At 43.0% G+C, this 19,916-nt stretch overlaps 1 protein-coding gene across 1 annotated transcript; it reads left to right on the forward strand.

Annotated features, from left to right (window-relative positions):
- Positions 1–3,975: 3,975 nt before the first annotated feature.
- PLD4 (phospholipase D family member 4) lies at positions 3,976–17,842 on the forward strand. Its single transcript, XM_056493493.1, has 11 exons — positions 3,976–4,056; positions 6,912–7,001; positions 9,146–9,378; positions 10,022–10,205; positions 10,545–10,665; positions 11,019–11,146; positions 11,314–11,514; positions 11,902–12,041; positions 14,884–15,049; positions 16,034–16,130; positions 17,350–17,842. The coding sequence occupies exons 1-11, from the start codon at positions 4,054–4,056 to the stop codon at positions 17,565–17,567; spliced, it is 1,581 nt and encodes a 526-aa protein (XP_056349468.1). The 5' UTR covers positions 3,976–4,053; the 3' UTR covers positions 17,568–17,842.
- Positions 17,843–19,916: the final 2,074 nt, after the last annotated feature.

Consider the following 19,916-nt stretch of genomic DNA (forward strand, 5'->3'; position numbering starts at 1 on the left):
TTCTCTCTGAGCTTTGCATCCTTCCTGGCACTTCAGAAATTATGTTTATTCCTCCTCCTCTGCACTGCCTTCAGCCTCCCCCACCCTGCCTGGTGCCACGTGGGACTCTGCATTAGCACAGCTCCTGTAGGAAGCAGAACACATGCAGATGATGAAAACATGGCATTGTTTGCCAGCAATAACAAACAGAAAGAGAAAGAAAATGCTAATCCCTAACTAGAATCACTTGAGATTTTCCATTCCCTGCTTACCTTTCCATTAGATAATTGAACATGGAAATCTTACATTTAAAAGTTTCAGGGAGGGATTTCATGTCTAAAAAAATAATGAATCTTATACCTCTCTTAAAAAGCCTTCTGAAGCTTAGTTTGTGTGCTGTGTCTGCAGAGGTTTTGTGTGTTGTGTACAATGCAGGGCTGCATTATTCACTAACAGTATTTTTTCTTCCCAGGCTTGCCTGACAGCACTGAGCAGTGTTTGAGTTGGGATGCTGTGCAAAGAGCTCTTCTGAAATCAGTAGTGCACCCACTTCATTAATTTTTAACAGTTTGACTGAATAAACAAAAGAGGTGGTACAACTGTGGCCAAAACTATTTGCAGCATAATGAAAGCTGCTAGAATTGAAAAATAAAGGATAGATGGGAAAAGTAATGATCTCCTCTGTGCATCTTCCTGCTGAGCCTTCAGCTGCAAGCCTGGCTCTCCAACATCCTCAGCTGCTTTGGGAAATAGGGCCTGGTTTTCCACATGTGCATAGGAGGGAACACTAGAATGCTTTGCCTTGAGCAGGATTTCAGGATCCTTTCTCAGAACAAAACTTCTAATTCTTTTGAAGAGACAGGGGTTTTTTTTTTATGTTGAAGATCCAGACTCTCTCCTGCTGGGTTCTGCCCATGCAGTGCTGGGAGAGCACTGTGTCTTTCTCAGCAAGAACATTCTTGAGCTTTGAGGAGCAAAGCCCTGCTGGTCTCAGCTGGTGAGATGGGGTTGGTGTGGGGCAGCAGTTTGGGGGGTGTTGCTTTCCCTAATGGGGTGCAGCCATTTGGATGCAGCCCTGCAAAGACTCACCTGTGCAGTTACCTACTAAAGGTGTGTTACTTTAGTGGATTGGCTGCTGAGCAAGAGAAGGCAAGAACAATGAATATAAGAAAGTTGCACTCATTAGGACTCTACTCTGATTAAGCCTTTTCTCCTCTGAACAGAAAGTACTGGAAATACTGTACTTGCCAAAAGAGTTGGTGCCAGAAAAGGTTTGTTCAATACTAAATGCTTCTGTAAACATTTATAGGAAGGAAAAAAAAACCCCAAAAAACCCCAAAATACAGCATCCACCTAGCATCTGCAGGCACTTCCCAAACAGGAGAGCCAGAGGCAGGAGCAGTAACCACAGAGAGAAGAAAATATTTTGTATTTTGTAATACAAAATACATTCAACACACAGCACACACTAAAGTTTCTCCTAATACTTGCAAGTCATCTTTCCCAGGTGTGACTGGAGGGTGAGTGCTACAAGAGATGAGTAGTGAGACTGAGATAGCAAAAGACTCTGCAATCTCTTGTGTTATATGAGTAACAGCTTTATTTATTTCCAACTGAAATATTTTTCCAAACAAAACATGGCTGGCAGGCATTTAGTATTTAATTTTAGGCTGTATAAAATTATTACAAATAAGTTAAATGTTTCAAGTCCATGGTCAGATATTTTAGTGAATTTACTTAATATTTTAAAAAGTGGAAACTGAGTAAATCTTTAAAAATACTTCCAAACAAATCACAATTTTATTTAGACTTTGAAATTTTCCCTAGGCTTCTCATCACTTCCCAGCTCTAAACCTGGAATAACTTCTTTAGGGTCCCCCCTCCCCAGCTAATTTGAGTATACAATCTTTTGGCTCAAAGTATAAATAGAACATTTTTATTTTCAAGTGTGCAGACCTTGGCTGTTCCTGCCTCCCATCCTTCTGTCAACTGCTGGTATTTGGAGCCCAGCCTTTTTCTCCTGAAACAGAAAGTGTAGTTTTGTAGTAATCTTCACATTGGTACTGATGTTTTTGTCTATAATTAGCTCTTAGAGACAAGAATGTGTTAAACTGGCAGTTTCTTCTTAGCAAACCTCCCACACAGGCAGAAAAAGCTCTTTCACTGTATCTTTTAATGCACCCTGTACCAAACTGGATGAGGCATGATTTTTAGAGGCAATATGTTAACCACAGAGTGCCACCCAACCATACAGCAAGAGATGCATTTTACTCTGTGTGAGATGGTGGCAAGAGCAACTGGTAGAAGGAGCCTTGTCTGAGAGATGGGGAAGAGGAAGAATAAAGAAAATTTCCTGTTTGCTCTAAAACCTGCTGTTCTTTTTTTCTTTCCTCCTCCCAGCTGCCTGAGTTGGTTAAATAGAACCATATTCTACCCAAAAACCCACTTCCATCCTGAAACTCTCACAGTTACAGCACTGTTAGTGAGATCAGAAATGCAGAATTGTTGAGCTGGTATGTGAGATCATATGAGCAGAAGGAAACCAGGATTTTGCAAGCTGGAGAGGAGGAGGGCAGTGGAATTTATCAGTGCTGCAAGTGGTTAGAGAGCTGACAAAGAGGAAGAGAAATACAGCTCCTGTATTCCTTCTGGAAGCTGCTCTTCCTCTGATAAAACCAGCTTGAACTGAACTGGTGATATTGGAGAAATAAATGATAAATCCTGAACTTTGTAAAACAGTGCTGTTGTCTGTGTGGAGCTTTTGTGATTTATGTTGACGTAGTTCATGCCAGGATTTCAGTCCTGCACACAAGCAGGAGCTTAGCAGAAATATTTAGTTGGAATGCTCAGCCTCTGAAGTCATCTGAGGGCCAGGGACACTTCCTGGGGGTGATCTGGGCCTTTAGCAGGGTGGCTTTCTGCAGCTCTTTTCATTGGCTGCAGATCCTGCCTCCAGCTTTCTGGTAGCTGGATCTGCAGGGGCAGCAGCCTTTGCTCTGTTTTTAAATCCTCTTGTAACAGAGACTTGGGATGGCTCCCATGATGAGTGATCTCTGCACAGCAGTACATTCAGGAGTGAGGTGGCTGAGCAGAGAGGTGTCCTATCTGCTCCACCAGCCACCTTTTGGTCTTTGAGTTCATGCTCATGTTTTGGTCTTGAGGGAAGCAGAGGATTCATAGCACTTGCAGCTTCCCAGGGAAAGGCCTCTTTCTGTTGTCCCAAACCTATTCTTTGGCTCCTTTCTTTTTCCATCTTCAGCTTAATACAATGTGTGCTAAAGCCTCGTGTTCTGAGCTGTCCCTCCTTTGACTCCTTAGAGCATCCTTCCTCTGGTACTGCACTAGGGAACTGCATCCTTGGGTTCAGGAGGAATAAGAGGCTGCCTGGAGAGCAACAGCAGCGTTCCCAGAGTGATTTGTGTCAGCTGAGGGGCAGCCTTTGGATTTTTACAGGAGGCATAATTTCTTAGAAGCTGCCCCAAACATACAACCCCCCAACAGCACCACTGCAAATTCCAAAAGCCACGTGTTGACCATGAGGGCTGCATTGTTCCAAAGGAGCTGGCTTGCTCCCTTGTGTTTGTCCAAGCATGACTGAACAGGAAAGTGCTTTCAAGAAAAACTTTGTAGAGAGGTTGTTTTGGAGGGCTTGTTTGTCTGCTTAAAATGAAGCTTCTGGTGGGTTAAGAATAATGTAGTGAGAATAGAGCCATGTTTGGGTTGCTAAAAGCTCCAAAGCTGAGCAATTCTTCCAAATCTTCTTCAGTGTCTTCTCATGCTAGTCTGACTTTCCACCACGGACAGGGAGCTTTAACATCCAACAGAGCAAGTTATGGCAAACAGGTGAAGATCAGGACCCAGAATTTAACAACTGGAGCACAACAACTGGATGATAAGTTAGCACCCTGTCAGTGCACATTGTGAAACTCAGTGTCTAAGAGGAAGTGATGTACAGCAGGAGGGGAAAAAACCAGAAGAACCCTAAACAAATCTGCTGACAGAGCATGAGTACTGCCTCATATACATAAGGCTGGGAGTGCAGTGGGGCATCCACACAGGAGCAGACCTTCCAGGATGGTAAGTACATTTGTCATCATCTTGAGAGAGCTGGGGGGTGGCCATGGGGGGATGAATGCACCTTGTTCATCTGAGGCACTTCAGACAGCTCCTGGGGAGGATTTTCTAGGGAAAAATCACATTCTTGTGTTTGAAAGTTGAAGTCTGACACAATTTGTTGCTGGTGCAGAAAAGAAGTACCAAAAGGTATTTTGGAGGCAAGGAGAACACAACTTTAATGTTACAAACAGCAGTGTCCTCTGGGTACTCAGCAGACTGGCATTAGCTGGTGTCCCAGCTGTGAAGCAATGTTAAACACTGCTTATATTTATTGCTCTTGGATGAATTTCAGTCATTGAATCTGACATCTGGTAGAACCCTGAAAGCTTCCAGAGAGTTGCAGTTAATTGCTGACTAGCTACAATATTATTCTTTAGATTCTGGTTGTGTCTGTGATGTTTCCCTTCTTGAAAATTGAACAGTTTTAGAGCAGTTCTCACGACTTCTGTACAGCAGGTGGGACTCCAACCCATCAACAGTCAAAAGCATCAAGAAGGGCTTTGTTTGAACAGAGTGGTAGATGATTCTATCACAGCACATCCAAAATCTGTTCACCTTCATATTTTAAGAAAAACGCTGTTTTTTGAGGACATTTTGTAACTGTTTCTGGAAAAGAGAAGTGAAACAAGTTGTTTCTGGTGAGCTCCATCCATCTGAGGCCGTCATGTGGCTGTAAGAGCACTGACGCCTGCAGTTTCTTACCAAGACACTGCCTGGGTCACCAGATTCGACTTTGGGAGCCAGAGGGACAGGGCAGCTCCTCCCAGCTCCAGTTCTGTGATAAGAAGCCCCCATGGTGTCTGTTCCTGGCCAGCCCAGCTGACTGGGACAGCTGTGCCAAAGCCACAGGCTGTGGAGTGAGACCTGCAGCCCCAGTGCACTCTCCTGGCCCAGCCTGAAGGGCTGCTGCTGCTTGCCAGATGCCTTTCTCCCCCTTTAAAATAGCTTTGCCTCACTTTCCTACCCAGCTCTTTCACATCTTCACTCTTGCTCTCTCTTCCCTTTCTCCCCACTCAGATTTCTGGGTTGGAATGTGACCACTTCCTCTCGTGTCTGTTGCTGTCACACACCTTTCTCTGTGTGCTGAGTTATATCCCCCCATCTGCTTGGGCTGTCAGCTCTTTGGGGTCAGACAGTGTGTCTTTGTATTGTGCTGAAAACATGAACAGGGATTTCAGAGGTATGGGGAAGTCCTTCATGCTGGCAGCCACTCCATTTCTCCAGGCCTGGGAGAATGGATGGTTACCTGCCAGCATTTGTAACTACTCCTAGTGTAAAAGCTTGCAGCTGAGCCTGGGGCAGCAAACAGAAGTGACAGTAAGAAGTGTGAGTAAAACTGCTTTGGGAAGTGGGCCCTGCTACAGTGATTACAGCTGATAACAACAGCAGGTCCTGAAACAGAAACATGGCTTTCTTCTATGCAGCTCCAGTAGGCTTCTAAGCAGGAGTGTTTCTACCTTTTCTTCCTTCTCCACCTTTTCCATCTCTGTAATTCTCTTGTCTGCTCTTTTACCACAGGCTCTTCCTTTCCACATACCTCTCTTCATTCCCAGAGTTTCAGACTCTCTTGTCTTCCAAGACACCCTCCAGCTCTTTGGTTCAGCCCCACCAGTCCTGAGTCCCACAGGAAGCCTTTGGGGCTGTGTCTGGGCAGTGCCCAACCCCTGCCTGTTCCTCACAGCCCCAGCATCCATGCAGAAAGGTGCAGTGGGCAGGAGCTGGAAGCAGCAGGGAACATGTACAGCCATGCTGCTTTACCATGAGCCCACCCAGTTCAGGTGACAACAGCTGTGAACACACAGCAAAGGTGGATGGGACAAGTCTGGCAGGATCCTTCCTATGTAAAACCTGTTTTCTTGAGGCCACCCACAGAGCAACTCCATCTCCCATACCACTGCAGCAGGTTCATCCTCCAGGCTACAAATGCTCAGCGGCTCAGGGTCAGAAGCAGTCTGGACTGGGCAGGTGATGCTATCATCTGGCAGCACCTTCTGAGATCTGCTGTGCCCCAGGATCTGCTTCTTGCTTCTAAGAATTAAAAGTGTCATCAGGCTTCTCTGGGGTAAATTCACCTCTGCCAAAGCAGGGATGATTCATGACCCACTGGGCATGTGTCAAATTTCTGAGAAGGTAAAATAGGCAAGTGCCAACTCCCCCTGACTGGCCATCTGCTGTCATATTGGCATGTTTTGGTATTTGCTCTTATGGATGCCTCTGCTGCTGGTAACACAAGATTGAAGAAATACTGTCTGAGAAGGAAAAGAAGAAAACTTATTTTCTAGAGTCATGACTGCAACAGGAGAGAAGGGGAGTTTGTATTTCAGCCTGGTCCCTGTCCCCTTAACAGAGTCACTTCTGGAAGAGACATTGGCACTGAAGACAACTCACAGGCACAGGAAGAGAGCAGAAGCCTGAGTCACATACAGAATGAGAGTGATGCTGCACACCATCACCCACTGCTTCTGCATTTAATTGCTGCTTTTGGCAAATATGTTTGCTTGCAACAGGACAAAAGTGGGTGTTGAAGTATGGCTGGAAGAGGCAGCAATGCAGTTGTTTGCACATTAATTACTGCAGGGATTTTTGTGTGTAGACAGCACTGGGGAAAACTTCAGGGACATGTCTCTCTGACAATTTGGAATCTCTTAATGTCACTCAATTCCCATAATACAGGGAGGATGTTGCACAGATCCATACTCAAATCTCAGAGCACTGTGTAAAGTGGCAGTAACCTGCACTTTTTGTCTGTAATTGGCTGTACACAAATGTTGTCATAAAGCTTTATTTTTCCCCTTGCATACATTTCTGTTTTTCAGATTGTGAAAAAAGCATTAAAAACATCCCTGATGCTTAATGAGTCCTCCAACATGAAATTAGGCGTGAACAATCAAAAAGGCGTCAAAACGGTAATTATTGGGATACACCACATTTACTTACAAGAGAGAGATTGCACTGACATTTCTGAAAAGAAATAACAGGTTAAGAAGAATGATTTTATTGGCCATTTTAGAAATCTGTGTAGGTTTCAATCCTATTTGTAAACAAGTGAGTGACAAAACCCTCATTGATTTATCCGGCAGACTGATCAAACCTTGCCCAGAGGGATTAATGTGGAGATAAATCCTGCAGCTCCTGGCTTGGGACAAGGAAACCATGCTCCTACAAACAGCCTCACTTCCCCCACTGGCACAGCATTCATTCATGTATTCATTTGTTCATTTTTTCAGATGCCCAGAGTATCTGGACATCACAGTCATAGCATGGTGACAGCCATGATGTGAATTTAAAATAGATTTCTTATCTTAGAAATGTCTTCTAAAACCTGTTTAAGTCTTGCTAACATGCTCATGTGATGAAATGCAGAACTGTTAAAAATGGGTGAGATTTTTTTTTTTTTTGTGGTCACATAGAAAACAAGCCAGGGGGCAAAAAAATTAAGTAGATGGCTTAAAAAAATTTTATTCATTCAAATCACTGCCTGAAATCAATGCCAGCACTGTAGATTTTGAGAAAAGCAGAGAAAATTAAAAGCAAGAAGCTTTATCCACATAGAAACTGAAATAGAAACTCTCAGAGGCAAATGGATTCTGTGTGGTTTTCCCAAGTGCCCTTCTGGGAGCTCAGATTTATGGCTACAGCCCCACGACCACCCCAGACTCAGTTCTCCTGCCTGGAAGCTCAGCAGCTCAGCTCTGAATTGCATGTTGGCCATCACAGCCTGGTGGATGGTTTCAGCTCCCAAGAATTGCCATGAGGAGCCAGACATGATAATTACTGGGGGAAATGGATCTGCAGGTGTGGTTGGTTGTCCTTTCCTGCTGGTACAGGGCAGCATTTAGAGCCTGGTGCCATAATTTTCAGCAGGTGAATGGCTGGGCTGCAAATCTGAAGCTACCAGGTAGCCAGAGTACTTTTTTTTTTTTTCATCTACATTCAGGAAAAAAAAACAAAAAGAAAGTCCAGCAAAAGGGAAATGAAACCTACTCACCACACTAGAATGACATGGGAATACTGTTCACATGGATAAATGAGATTTGTGTAGTTGCAATTAAGGGAGGTTTAAGACAAAACCAGAACATGTTCAGAAACCACAAAATGTCTTTCTGCCTCTGACAGTTTCTGAACTGTTTTTTCTCCCCTGACAACATAAACTTCCTTTTTATGGTAATGCTTTGCCCACAGTTAATCTTGTGTTAGGAATTTCCTTATTTTGATTTTAGCAGAAATTTTGTTGAACGTCCATTGGTCCTGTGCTAAAATAAAGCTAATCAATGTCAAATTAATCACACAATTGGGGAAAAAACAAAGGATTGATATGTTGGCACAAAAAAATTAAAACAAAAAATGGGACTAAAATCACAGTCTTCACATAAACCAACACTAATCCATTTCCAAATTTTATTTTTTTTTTTCCAATTTCACTTTATTTGATCATATCTCCTTTCCAGAGTGTTTGTTCCACTTGGTTCTCTGATCTCAAGATTTCTTTCCCTTTCCTGAAAGGAAGAATTTTGTTTTAGGAAAGGAAATGAAATCTTGCCATTTCCATGAGGATCAATTGGGCAAGCTTTGGTCCATTTCCCTGCACTTCATGTCATCCCAATGGCTTTTATTGTTTTCACTTAGTTTCAGAATTTTCTCTTTTGTTTTTTTTTTAGCACTTAATTTCTTCAATTTCTTCTCCTGTCTCTTTGTTTACCCTTCTTCCCTGATTTTGGGGTTTCAATGTGAATAATTTTGGCAAGTTTTGGTTCTTTTCACTGCACCTCATTTGAGTTTAAAGGGACCTTTTAAAGGTCATCTAGTCAAACCCCACAGCAGAGACAGGGGACATTTGCAACTAGATCAGGTTGCTCAGGCCCTGTCCAAGCAGACCTTGAACAGTTGTTCCTCACTCTCTACATCTCAGAACACTGTCTGGCAGTAGCTGCAAGCAGATCTCGTAGTCAAAGGTTGTGATTTATTCACCTGCACAGGTAGTCACCCATTAGCTGGTGCATCAGTGTCTTGGTGACCACTTAAATCTTCTCCTCTGTGCATTCTGTTCTAGTTTCAAATCTTAGGGGCAATTTTGATGCTTGGTCTTGTCCTGATGGCTGCTTACTTCATGAGTGTGGGCAGCAGAGTGGATGCTAACAGAGGAGCAGGAGTTGTCATCATTTACAGAAAGGTGGAGGAGGAAGGACTCTACAGAGCACTCCCAGAGGAAGAAGGACTCTATGGAGATCTCCCAAGAGCCACAATAACTGAGGAGGGCACCAACAGATCCAATGACTCCTGCAGGTGAGTCAGGTTAGATGGCACATGGAGAAGCCACCACCAGATGGAGAAATAGTTACAGCACTGATAGTATCAGCTGGGTTTTATTCTCTTCCCACTGTCTCATAAGTGATGAAGCACTAATAATTTGGGAAGACTGAGAGTGCTGTTTAGGCACTGGGTGATTGGTATTTGCCTGCTGTGGGGGCAGTGGGGGCAGTGTCCCAGCTCCTCTCCCAGTCCTGTGCTTGTATGTTCATCTCAGCTCAGCTGCTCCTCTGCCAGCTCCAGCCATCCTCCTTTTGTGGCAGCAGAGTGACCAGCTGGCAGAGCAGCCTTTCTCAGAGGGGCAGGGAATGTCTGTGCTGGAAAGGGTGAAGAGGGTACCCAAGCAACATCCAGCCACGGGGGTTTGCTTTTCTCCATATCTTAGGCATGGTAAAACAACAAGCTCAGAATGGCTGCTGAATTTGGGATTTCACTGTACAACAATATAAACCTGGCTATAAAACTAGGGGTAGAGAGCACTCCCAGCCTGTTTGTCCAGCTCATCTTGTTTGGGAGGTGACACCCAGCATGGCCAACTGTACAGCCTGATACATTCTGAAAAATGCTTGGTGTCCTGTTGGGGTCACAGTTGCTTCACAAAATAAAATTGCCATTGCAGCTTTGAACTTGTGGAAAATGTTCCTTATGACTTACCATTCGAGATAAACAGCACTGCAGCCAAACCCTTGTACCAAGCCTGGGTGAGACTGCTTGATCTAGCCCAGGAAAAAGTTCACGTGGCTTCTTACTACTGGTCTCTTACTGGGAAGGATATCGGTGTCAATGACTCCTCTTCCAAGCAGGTAATGTAAAATCAGCAGCAAGCACATCTGTGGGTGTTTCTCCTCATGTACATGGGGCACAGGGCAGGTTGGCTGTGTGGTCTGTCTCCCAGAGACATTGCTTCACTCCTCCTGCAGATCCAGGAAGGTTTTCCTGTAAATCCAGGAAGGTTTTCCATGCTGTTCTGAAGCAACATCCCAACTTTCCTCCTTCAGTCAACTTAGACTGAAATAGGTGAAAATTCTGACGTTCCTTGTGCTGGGGTTCTTCAAAGGAAGTGCCCATTAGTAACATTGCACTTGCAGATATCTTACTACACCTTCTGTAACAAAATGTAAAAAAACCAATGTACCACACAGGGTGAAGATATTCTGCAGAGGTTTGAGAGGTTACTCGCAGAGAATGTCTCTCTGTATATTGCAGCAAGTTCACCAACTCTGGCTACAAAATCAAGGGATCTTGAGCTTCTAGAGGAAAAAGGTAATTATTTCCCTTTGGTGATCCACTCCAGAGTTTCTGTTTTGCAAAAAAGCATCTGGGGGATGCTGGTCTCCAAGGCCTGTTCTGGTGTGCTGCTTGCATGGGTTCACAGGACAAGCACCATCTGCTCACTAGTTCATGCTTTCTTTCTGTGTTATCATGCTCTTTAGGATTTTCTGGAAGTTCACATTTTGCATATTTTTTTTCAAGTTATTGCGTTCCCAGGAATAAGTGCTTGTAAATTTTGGTGGTTGTTGCTGCAAGAGTCAGACATGCAGATTTGTTCTGGCTGTTGAGAAACCATCTCCATGCTATATCTAAATTCTTTTTTCCACCTCCCCATCTTTCTTCAGGGGCTCATGTGAGAAAGATTGATTTTGGACATTTGACAGGAGGAGTGTTGCATAGCAAATTCTGGATAGTGGACATGAAACACATATATATTGGTAGTGCAAACATGGACTGGAGATCTTTATCTCAGGTAACCTCTACTGCTGCATATTCAAAAATCTGGGGGAAATCTCATGTCCCAGCAGATAAGAGAGAAAAATTGTAATGATGTAAAATATTGTCAGAGCAGAAGAAACAGCAAATAAACCCCTGGAGGGGCTCCTTCTAGGGCTGTGACACAACTTTCTCTCTTTGCAGGTGAAAGAATTTGGTGCTGTGATCTACAACTGCAGCTGTTTGGCCAAAGACCTCTGGAAAACGTTTAGTACCTACTGGGATGTTGGATATCCTAATGCTACCATCCCATTCCCTTGGCCCCTTAATTATTCCACCCACATTAACAAGCATCGGCCTCTGGAAGTGGAATTCAATGGAATCTTGACAGAAGCCTATTTTTCTGTAAGTATGTTTGAAAATAACATGACAGACTGTAAACTGTTGAAGGATTGAGCAGGAAAGTTTCTTCAGCAGTCCTCCTGCTTGTGCTCCAGGTGGATAATAATTCGTTCCTTTGGTTTCTCTGGAACTATTCAAAGAATAGGGATAAAACCAGCATAAGCTGTATGGCAGGCACAGTGTGCAGGTCTCTTCTAATCACCTGGCTCAATATATCAACAAGCATCTGACCCAGCAGGATGTGGAAGGCATGAAGAAAGGTGCTGGTCCAGTTCAAGTGCTTTGTGACATTTTAATGAAAACTAGACACATCTAAACATAACTGAGTCACAGTCTGAGAGAAAAATAAAAATTAAATCACTGATCTATGTGTTTCCTATTTTTTTACAGGCTTCCCCTCCAGCATTTTGTCCAGAAGGTCGCACCCATGACCTCTATGCTATACTCAGTGCTATCAGCCAGGCACAAAAGTTTGTCTACGTTTCTGTTATGGAATATTTCCCTACGAGCCGTTTCATTCACCCAAAAAGGTACAATTTAAATCCTGAGCAAATCAGTCACTTGTACTATTTAATGAAAAAAAAAAAATTATTCTCCTCCTTCTGCAATGAAAATATTCAGAATGGAGAGGGGCTTTGCTCTGCATTCACAGCCATCCTGTAGACTGTGCCTCCCAGGGACCAAGGGACAGGATGAGGCCTCAAGTTGTGCCAGGGGATAGATTGGATATCAGGAACAAGAAATTCATGGGAAGGGTTGTCAGGTGTTGGAACATACTATCCAGGGAAGTGGTGGAGCCACCATCCCTGGAAGTGTTAAAAAATTATTGGATATGGCACTTGAATATATGGTTTAGTGGTGAATATGCTGCTGGTGCTGGGCTGAGAGTTGGACTTGATGATCTTAAAGGTCTTTTCCAGAACTTAACAATTCTAGGATGCTGTGATTCCAGGAAGGATGATATCCAATACCTGTGTGCTTTGCTGGTGTTTTAGAGCAGCCTCCTGTGCTCTACACACAGCAGGAAAGCTGTGAAATGCCATTCTAGGGACAGTCAGGTCCAGCATCCTCCAAAATTCAACACAGCAGCTTTATGAATAGAGAGGGGGAAAGGAACACCAGAAATATATCTGGCATAAGATTTTTCAGAGAAAACATTGCTGTTTTCTCCCTTCTTGCTCCCATTTTGCTTTCTTGCTGTCCTTTACTTCTGAAGAGTCTTGACTTCCTGCTCTATTTCCTGCTTGATGCACTTGACCCACAGTTTAGAGGGTGGTTCTTGACTGTCCTGACCTTTGCAGTGAGAGCTGGCACAGCCTTTAAAAGAAACTTCTGGGGCTTTTTGTTTGTTGGGAGGTTGGTGGGGTTCACAGCCTTTAAAAGAAACTTCTGGGACTTTTTGTTTGTTGGGAGGTTGGTGGGATTTGTTGTTGTTGTTGTTGTTTGGGGGTTTTGTTTTGTTTTTAATAATTCCATCTAAGTTCCAGCAGTAGCTTCAGAGATGAGGTGATAGTGGTGATCTGGAGTAATCACAGAATCATAGAATGGTTTGGGTTACAGACCTTCTTGTACCCAAACCTGAGTAACCCAGAAATTTCTGAATAACAGAAAGTTAGTCATGGGGCAGCACTAAGACTCCCAAATCCTCTTAGATATGCTTGAATTAGGATGTTTACATGCAAACAAGTGCTCTGAATTATCTGCTTACATTTCTGAATTTTCCAACCATCTAAATAATGTGAGAAAGAATTTGAAGTGAAAGAATAAAGTACAACATGGCTTGTTGAATAGGGTAAGCTCCAGGCTGCCATTTAGCCAGAATGATACCATGCACTATGTCCTGTCACAGCTGTGTAAAGCCTCTGTTGTTCAGCTGGGGCACAGGTGTGGTATGGGGAAGATTTTACAATAATAGGGAGACACAGATAATTCTACTGTTCAAGAAACAAAATCTTGAGACTAGCTTCTACTTGGAGGATATTTTTAATAAATTAAACAGCTCAGAGGATTTTTGGTTTCTATGTAGTATAATTGAGTCACTGGGTTTCTCATCTTCTGATTTTAGCCAAGAATAAGTTCTCAGAAAGTCTCTTTTTCCCCTTAGGATTGAATGCATTAATACTCCTTATTCTTCATCTGAAGGCTTAATCCACAGTTTGTGACATCTAGGGCTGATCAGATGCAAACAAGAGTTTGAAAGGCCCAGGGAAAGCAGTGCAGGGCCTCGGGCTATCTCCACAGCAACCAGCTGTAGTGCCATGAATTGAAGCTGATTAGTTCAGGTTAGGTTCCTCCAGCAGCTGAGGCAGAGGGAACAAAGCTGCTGTCTAATGCCTGAGTGTTAATCAACTAGAGACTGATATATTTTAAAAACTGAAACCATTCAAAAATTGCATTACAAATAGCATGATTTCCCAAGCTTTCCAGGATCTCTAAGTCAAGCCTGAGCCTCAGAGCACGTGGCCAGGCCATTGATGGCAACAGGACGACGCACAGGGGAGGATTAGAGAATTCAGGCCTTTGTACATAAGACCAAAAGGATTAAGTTAGGCAAATTAATTCATCATTGCTCATGGGATTGTGAGCAAATGCTGGACCTCTCTGTGTATCAGCCCTCCAATCTGTACTAAACATGCTTGTCTCCCTCTGTGCAGCATTTGTTAGGATCTATGGAATGAAAATGCTGCATGGGTGTTTGGAGTTACCAGCCCTGGGATGCACATTGTCCAGCTCTTAGTGTTGTGTGGCTGTGTGAAAGATGTTAAAAATGTTCCCCATAGCTACAGCCAACACAAGTGTCAGGAAAATGGATTTTCCCATGTTCAGGGAACATGGAGAGCACAGCTGTGTCCATTACCTTGAGCACACACAATGAGGCCAGGGAGGGTCTGCCCAGGCTGGCTGATGGCACAGGACCACTGCAGACACTGGGAACAGTCTCCAGGGGCCTAAAACAGCCATATTCTGCAAAATGGTCCTTAGACCTTCTGGGCTCTGCACTGCCCCTTTTACTCTGTGCTGTATGGACTGGCTTTACCCTGTTGTTATCTTTAGTTTCATGAGATGAGCATGGTGGCACCATGCTGTGTGTATATCTGTGTATGTGCACTTTACTAAGCTTTAAACTTTTGGATGAATTTCACCCCAATTTGGCAGAGTCTGGACGTCTCAAAACACATTCTGTGAAAAGAATGGACCTGGTAGAAAGCAGAAACTTCATTTGTACCTCCAGGGAAGTCCCAAGTGCTTCACTTACTAGACATCAGAAATCCCATCTGTGCATCATCACTTGTAATCTCAGTTTAGCATCACAGCTTTCTAGTGAGCTGTGATGAAAATGATCCCTTTTTGCACACCCCTCCTTCTCTGCAGGTACTGGCCAGCCATTGACAACGCCCTGAGACGTGCAGCTTTCAACCACCGAGCAGAGGTGCGGCTCCTGGTCAGCTGCTGGGCGTACACCGACCCAGCCATGCTCCACTACCTGCGCTCCCTGCGCGCTCTCAACAACCCGCACGCCCACATCAGCGTCGCCGTGGTACGCCAGGAAACCCGACTGTGGAAACCCAGCTAGAGGATATGCCCCCACACTGATCTCTGAGACTAAGCTGCTGTTTGGGTGTACTAATATTAGCTTTTAGAGAAGCAGGTTGTCTGTTTTTGCAGTGACTGCTTCCCATTTTTGTGAAAATAAGGCCCAATATATAATCTTTGAGGAAGCAGCTATTTCCAGCTGCTAGTGATGCCAGGTATGTGCCTGGCTGTGGCACTTGAGACATTATCCAGGCAGTTGCTTTTACTGAGCACCGTGACAGTAAGAGTTTATATGATAATTTAGTGCTCCTCTCAGAGACCTTTTCCTGCATAGAATATGTTAAATTGGTCCAATTGCTATCAGTTTTTTAAAACTGAGAGCTCTGCTGTCTGCCTTTATAGATAAATCTATTATTGAACACTAAATACTGCACACAGGCTATAGGCATGAGGCTGGAATGCATCAAGTGGCTCCCAACACGATGCAATAATCACAGCAGAGAGATATCACAGAAGGAGGATTGGGTTTCAGGAAAAAAAATAAAAAGAGAAATATAGATTTTGGTAAGACTTAACACAAAAAGTTACCCCTTGTGTCTGTGATCAGCCCATTCTTGCACAAAATAAGAGCAGCAATCAGTGGTAAATGCAGATCTATTAAACAGCTGCCTAAAACTGCATTTAATTGTCTGCCCTGTAATGATAATAGCTGTGCCACTAATGGAACATTGTGAGGCAAACATTATCTGTATCTGATCTCAATTGCTCACCCAGTTTTATGTACAGTGGAAGTATTATTTGCTAGTTTTCTTGGATAGGAGTAAAATCTCTTCTGTGGTCTATTCAATAACAGAGTGTGATATGTTCTCTTCTGTTCTTCTCATACTATTCTATTCTTTGAAACTATAGAAAACATGCACTGTCCAATCATGAAGTCTGTTCCTCACTCTAGTACTTCTGTTAATATTTTAAATTTCTCTCCCTCCAGAAACTCTTCATTGTTCCCCTTCTGAATCACACAAACATTCCTCATGGAAGAGTGAATCACAACAAATACATGGTCACTGATAAAGTCGCCTACATTGGTATGTATTCCATTATTCCAAACACAGTATCTCCAGATCTACTGGACTGAGACTGAGATAGGATCAGCTGCACTACCAAAAAATACCTCATTTTGCCACATAAAGCAAAGTCTGTCCTAGGCAAAGAAGTACAGATGTGAAGGGGAGAAAATAATGTAGGTCAAGTTCGGTAAGAGATTATTTCATATGACTGTGAACCATTAGGAACAGAGCATGGCAAGGCTGAGTGCACAGCCTGTGACAAGCACAGTGGGAATTTCACAGCCTGTGTGCTCAGAATGACACAGGGATAGCTGAAGCTCCAATATACAACATTATTGTGCTTTAATAAAAAGGAACTGCTGTGAGGAATTAATTCTGTGCACTGTTTGTTGAACTCTAGGAAAGGAAATGAGAAAACAGTAATGTCAACTGTGTGCTGTTCCTGAAAGCTGGGATGGTGTTTACATTTCACTCTTTTATCAGGAACCCTCAGAAAATGGGATGTGAAAGTGCTCAGTCATTTCAGCCAGCTCATCCTGATCTTCCAACTGGCGGAGGCTTTCAGCTCCAATTGCCTTCAATACTTTCATAACTTGTTTTATACTTGAAGGCATATATGCAGATAATTTGTTTTCATGCCTAAGCACCTTCTGGAATCGACAGATTTTTCTGGCTAAGGCAATCACGAGGGGAAGTGTGTAAGTGATAAAATGTGTATTTTTCACAGTGCTTGATTTTCTGAATTGAGGTAGGTTTGGAGAGAGCCCTAGACAACGTCTGCAGCTGGATTCCCAGCTGTGCCTGGTTTAGAAGGAGGATTTGCATGTCAAGCTCAGAGGTTTTATTGATCAAGACTCCAGGTTGTCCTTTTGTTTTCCTTTAACAAGTGAAGAGAAGTCCATTAAAGATTTTTACTTTAAACACAGAAACCCATGTCAAACACTGGCTTTTATCCCTCTTAATACTCAAATATTGCACTTTATTACCATGTTTATGGGTAGAATTGTGCATTCTGTCACAGGCTGTAACAAATCAGAAGGTTATGAACCTTCAGGGTTGCAGTTAATACCAAGTTTTCAAAACCTGAGGTCTGGCATAAGAAGGAGATGACCTGATTTTTGCTGTCTTGTTGCTCCTAATGAGATTTGCAGTCATAGAGCAAATCAACAAAGCCCAGAGATCAAACAGAACACTGGGAAATTAATGTTGTCTAATCAGCTACTTTTCCACTGCACAGGGACTTCCAATTGGTCAGAAAACTACTTCACTGATACAGCTGGCGTGGGACTAATTATCAAACAGAATTCGACCAACCCCCAAAGAAGGCAACAACCTGTCCAGGAACAGTTGAAAGATCTTTTTGAGCGAGACTGGAATTCCAAATATGCAGTGAATCTGGAAGATGTGCAGGGACAGAAAGACTGTAACTGGGAGGCAGACCCTGAAGTGAATTGAAATGTACATTTAAAATAGAAACAAAAAAATGTATTTGAATCTTGTTCACGTGGAAATCAAAGAATTCCCTTCTTTTTGTTTTTGTCAGAGAAATCATTTCCCTGTGGCATCCACATTGATGACATGAGAATTTCTCATGTTGGCTCTACCTGCAAACCCATTAGTCAATGTATGATGTTTGATTTTTTGTGTGATTTCTTCCTTACAGAGTTAATGAAATGCAAACAGTGTTGTATGACAAGCTGTCTGGCATTAAAGCAAACATCAGAGACACAGATCATTATTGATGTTATTTTATCTTTGGAAATTATATATTTCAACCTGGATGTTCCATTAACAGTGTTTGCTTACATGTGTTTAAACATTTTTAATAAATGTTTGAGCCATGTATATGATCACCTTCAATAGAAAGAGCAGATTTTTAAAAGCATTTAGAAATTAAAGGGAAACAGGGAAATACCTGTTTCTAAGTGTTAAGATAAATGCCTGGGATTTAAAGCTTGGGGCTAATTTCCAACTCAGCTGCCCTGGAACCCCAAGTGTGTGGGGATGTTTGGATGTCTGGGTGCAGCAAACAGGATGGGGGAGCAGGGAAAAGCTGCTGGGTGCTGTTGTGGCTAGGGCAGTGCATGGAGAGCCCCCTCACTCCCTCTGGGCTGCCCTGGTGCTGCCCCTGAGCAGTGCTGTGTGCCTTTCCTCCTGCACTCACTCAGGGAACACAGCCCTGAGCCATCTGGTGCCTGATATCTGTACCCACCACAGCTCTGCCCTGGGTGACTTTCTGAAGTGGCAGAAAAAGGAGAGCAGGGCAGTGCTCCTGCTGTGAGTGGCACTGGGCTGGAGCTCCATGAGCCTTGTCAGGGCTGTGCACACACAAATCCCCACACAAAAAGGGAATTTTAGAGGTGAACCCCATCAAAGTTCTATTTTTCGGTTTCCAGGCTGCTCCTTAGCTATCTCTTCAGACACTTCCAAGATTCCTTGGAATATCTTATCCATCATTACAAATTAATGCTTCTTGTTACTGTGGCAGATTTTAAAAGACATGTAGTTACATGTACAGATATTATTAAAATTTTGGGAGCATTCACATACATGCCAAAATATTGAGAAACATGCAGTTGCCTTTTGTGCTCTCACCCCCTATTTCCTTACTACAGCTAGCTTGAAAACTTTGAGACTTTATATCTTCAACCAACAAAAGAGTTTTCTGTAGAGGAGTGTATTCCTCTAGATGGCACTCCAAGCTGTGTTTTTCTGTTTTGGCAGGGATAGATATCGCAGGAGTAAGAAAACTTCTTTCTCTTCTACTTGTGAGCTCGAATCTGGCAGTGCTGGGTTAGTTGTTCAGCAGGACAGAGTTTCTGGACATGCAGGCAGAATTTTCTTATGGCCATATAAACCTCAGGTAGGTGAAGGTTTGGCTTATAAAAGACAAATAGACACTCAGGAGAGTGCTCTTCTATTTTCTCTACTGACACCACTCTTGGTTTTCCTCTTGGTTTTCACAAGGGAAGGTGAAAGGTGAGTTTACAATTAATACCATGATTAATACCATGAACTAAATCTAATAAGAACTTGAGATTATTTCCCTGGTTTCTTGTGAGGCTTTTGAAGCCCATCCATACCTTGATTCTTATTTACTTGTTTTCTATTAGGAAGGTAGAGTATCATGTAAGTTATAACCAGGCTTTGAGTTTCAATTATTTTCCATTTTTGAAAAAGGATTAGTAATAGTCCTTATCCACTCATCTCTTACTTGTCTCTTTCATTTAGATTGTGATTTCTCCAAGCTAAGGACTGTAGCAAATGTAACCTGGGGCCTCCACTGGTATTTATTAGTATCATCCTTGGGAAGATTGGATATTAGGAAAAGGTTCTTCACCCAGAGGGTGGCTGGACAGTGGAAAGGCTCCCCAGGGAATTTGTCACAGGAAGCTGTGGATCTTGGGGTGTAAAGCCAGGAGCTGGACATTGTGAGTCCCCTCCCACTCAGGATACTCTGTGTATGATTTTCTACTCTGACTGCAGGCTGTTCAATTTTTTGTCAGTATTGGCTTATTCATGTCTAGAGAAAGTTTAGCTCTTGAGCATGGATACTCTCCTCTGATCAGTTCATCTCACATACCTGTGCTACACACATTAGACACCAGCTTGTTCCAAAAGCTTTAGTATTAACTGTTCTCATTTTTTCTGTCACTACCTAGGATTATCCTTTCCCAGTTGTTCCAGATAAAACATATTTTTGTTGCTTTAATACAGGTACTGAGAAAACATTTCATCTACCATTTGTGCCATATCAGAGTACACTTAATTTTTTGACAGTCATGAATATCTCCATAATCCCTA

The sequence above is a fragment of the Oenanthe melanoleuca genome, chromosome 5, assembly GCF_029582105.1.
Source record: "Oenanthe melanoleuca isolate GR-GAL-2019-014 chromosome 5, OMel1.0, whole genome shotgun sequence".
NCBI classification, from domain to species: Eukaryota; Metazoa; Chordata; class Aves; order Passeriformes; family Muscicapidae; genus Oenanthe; species Oenanthe melanoleuca.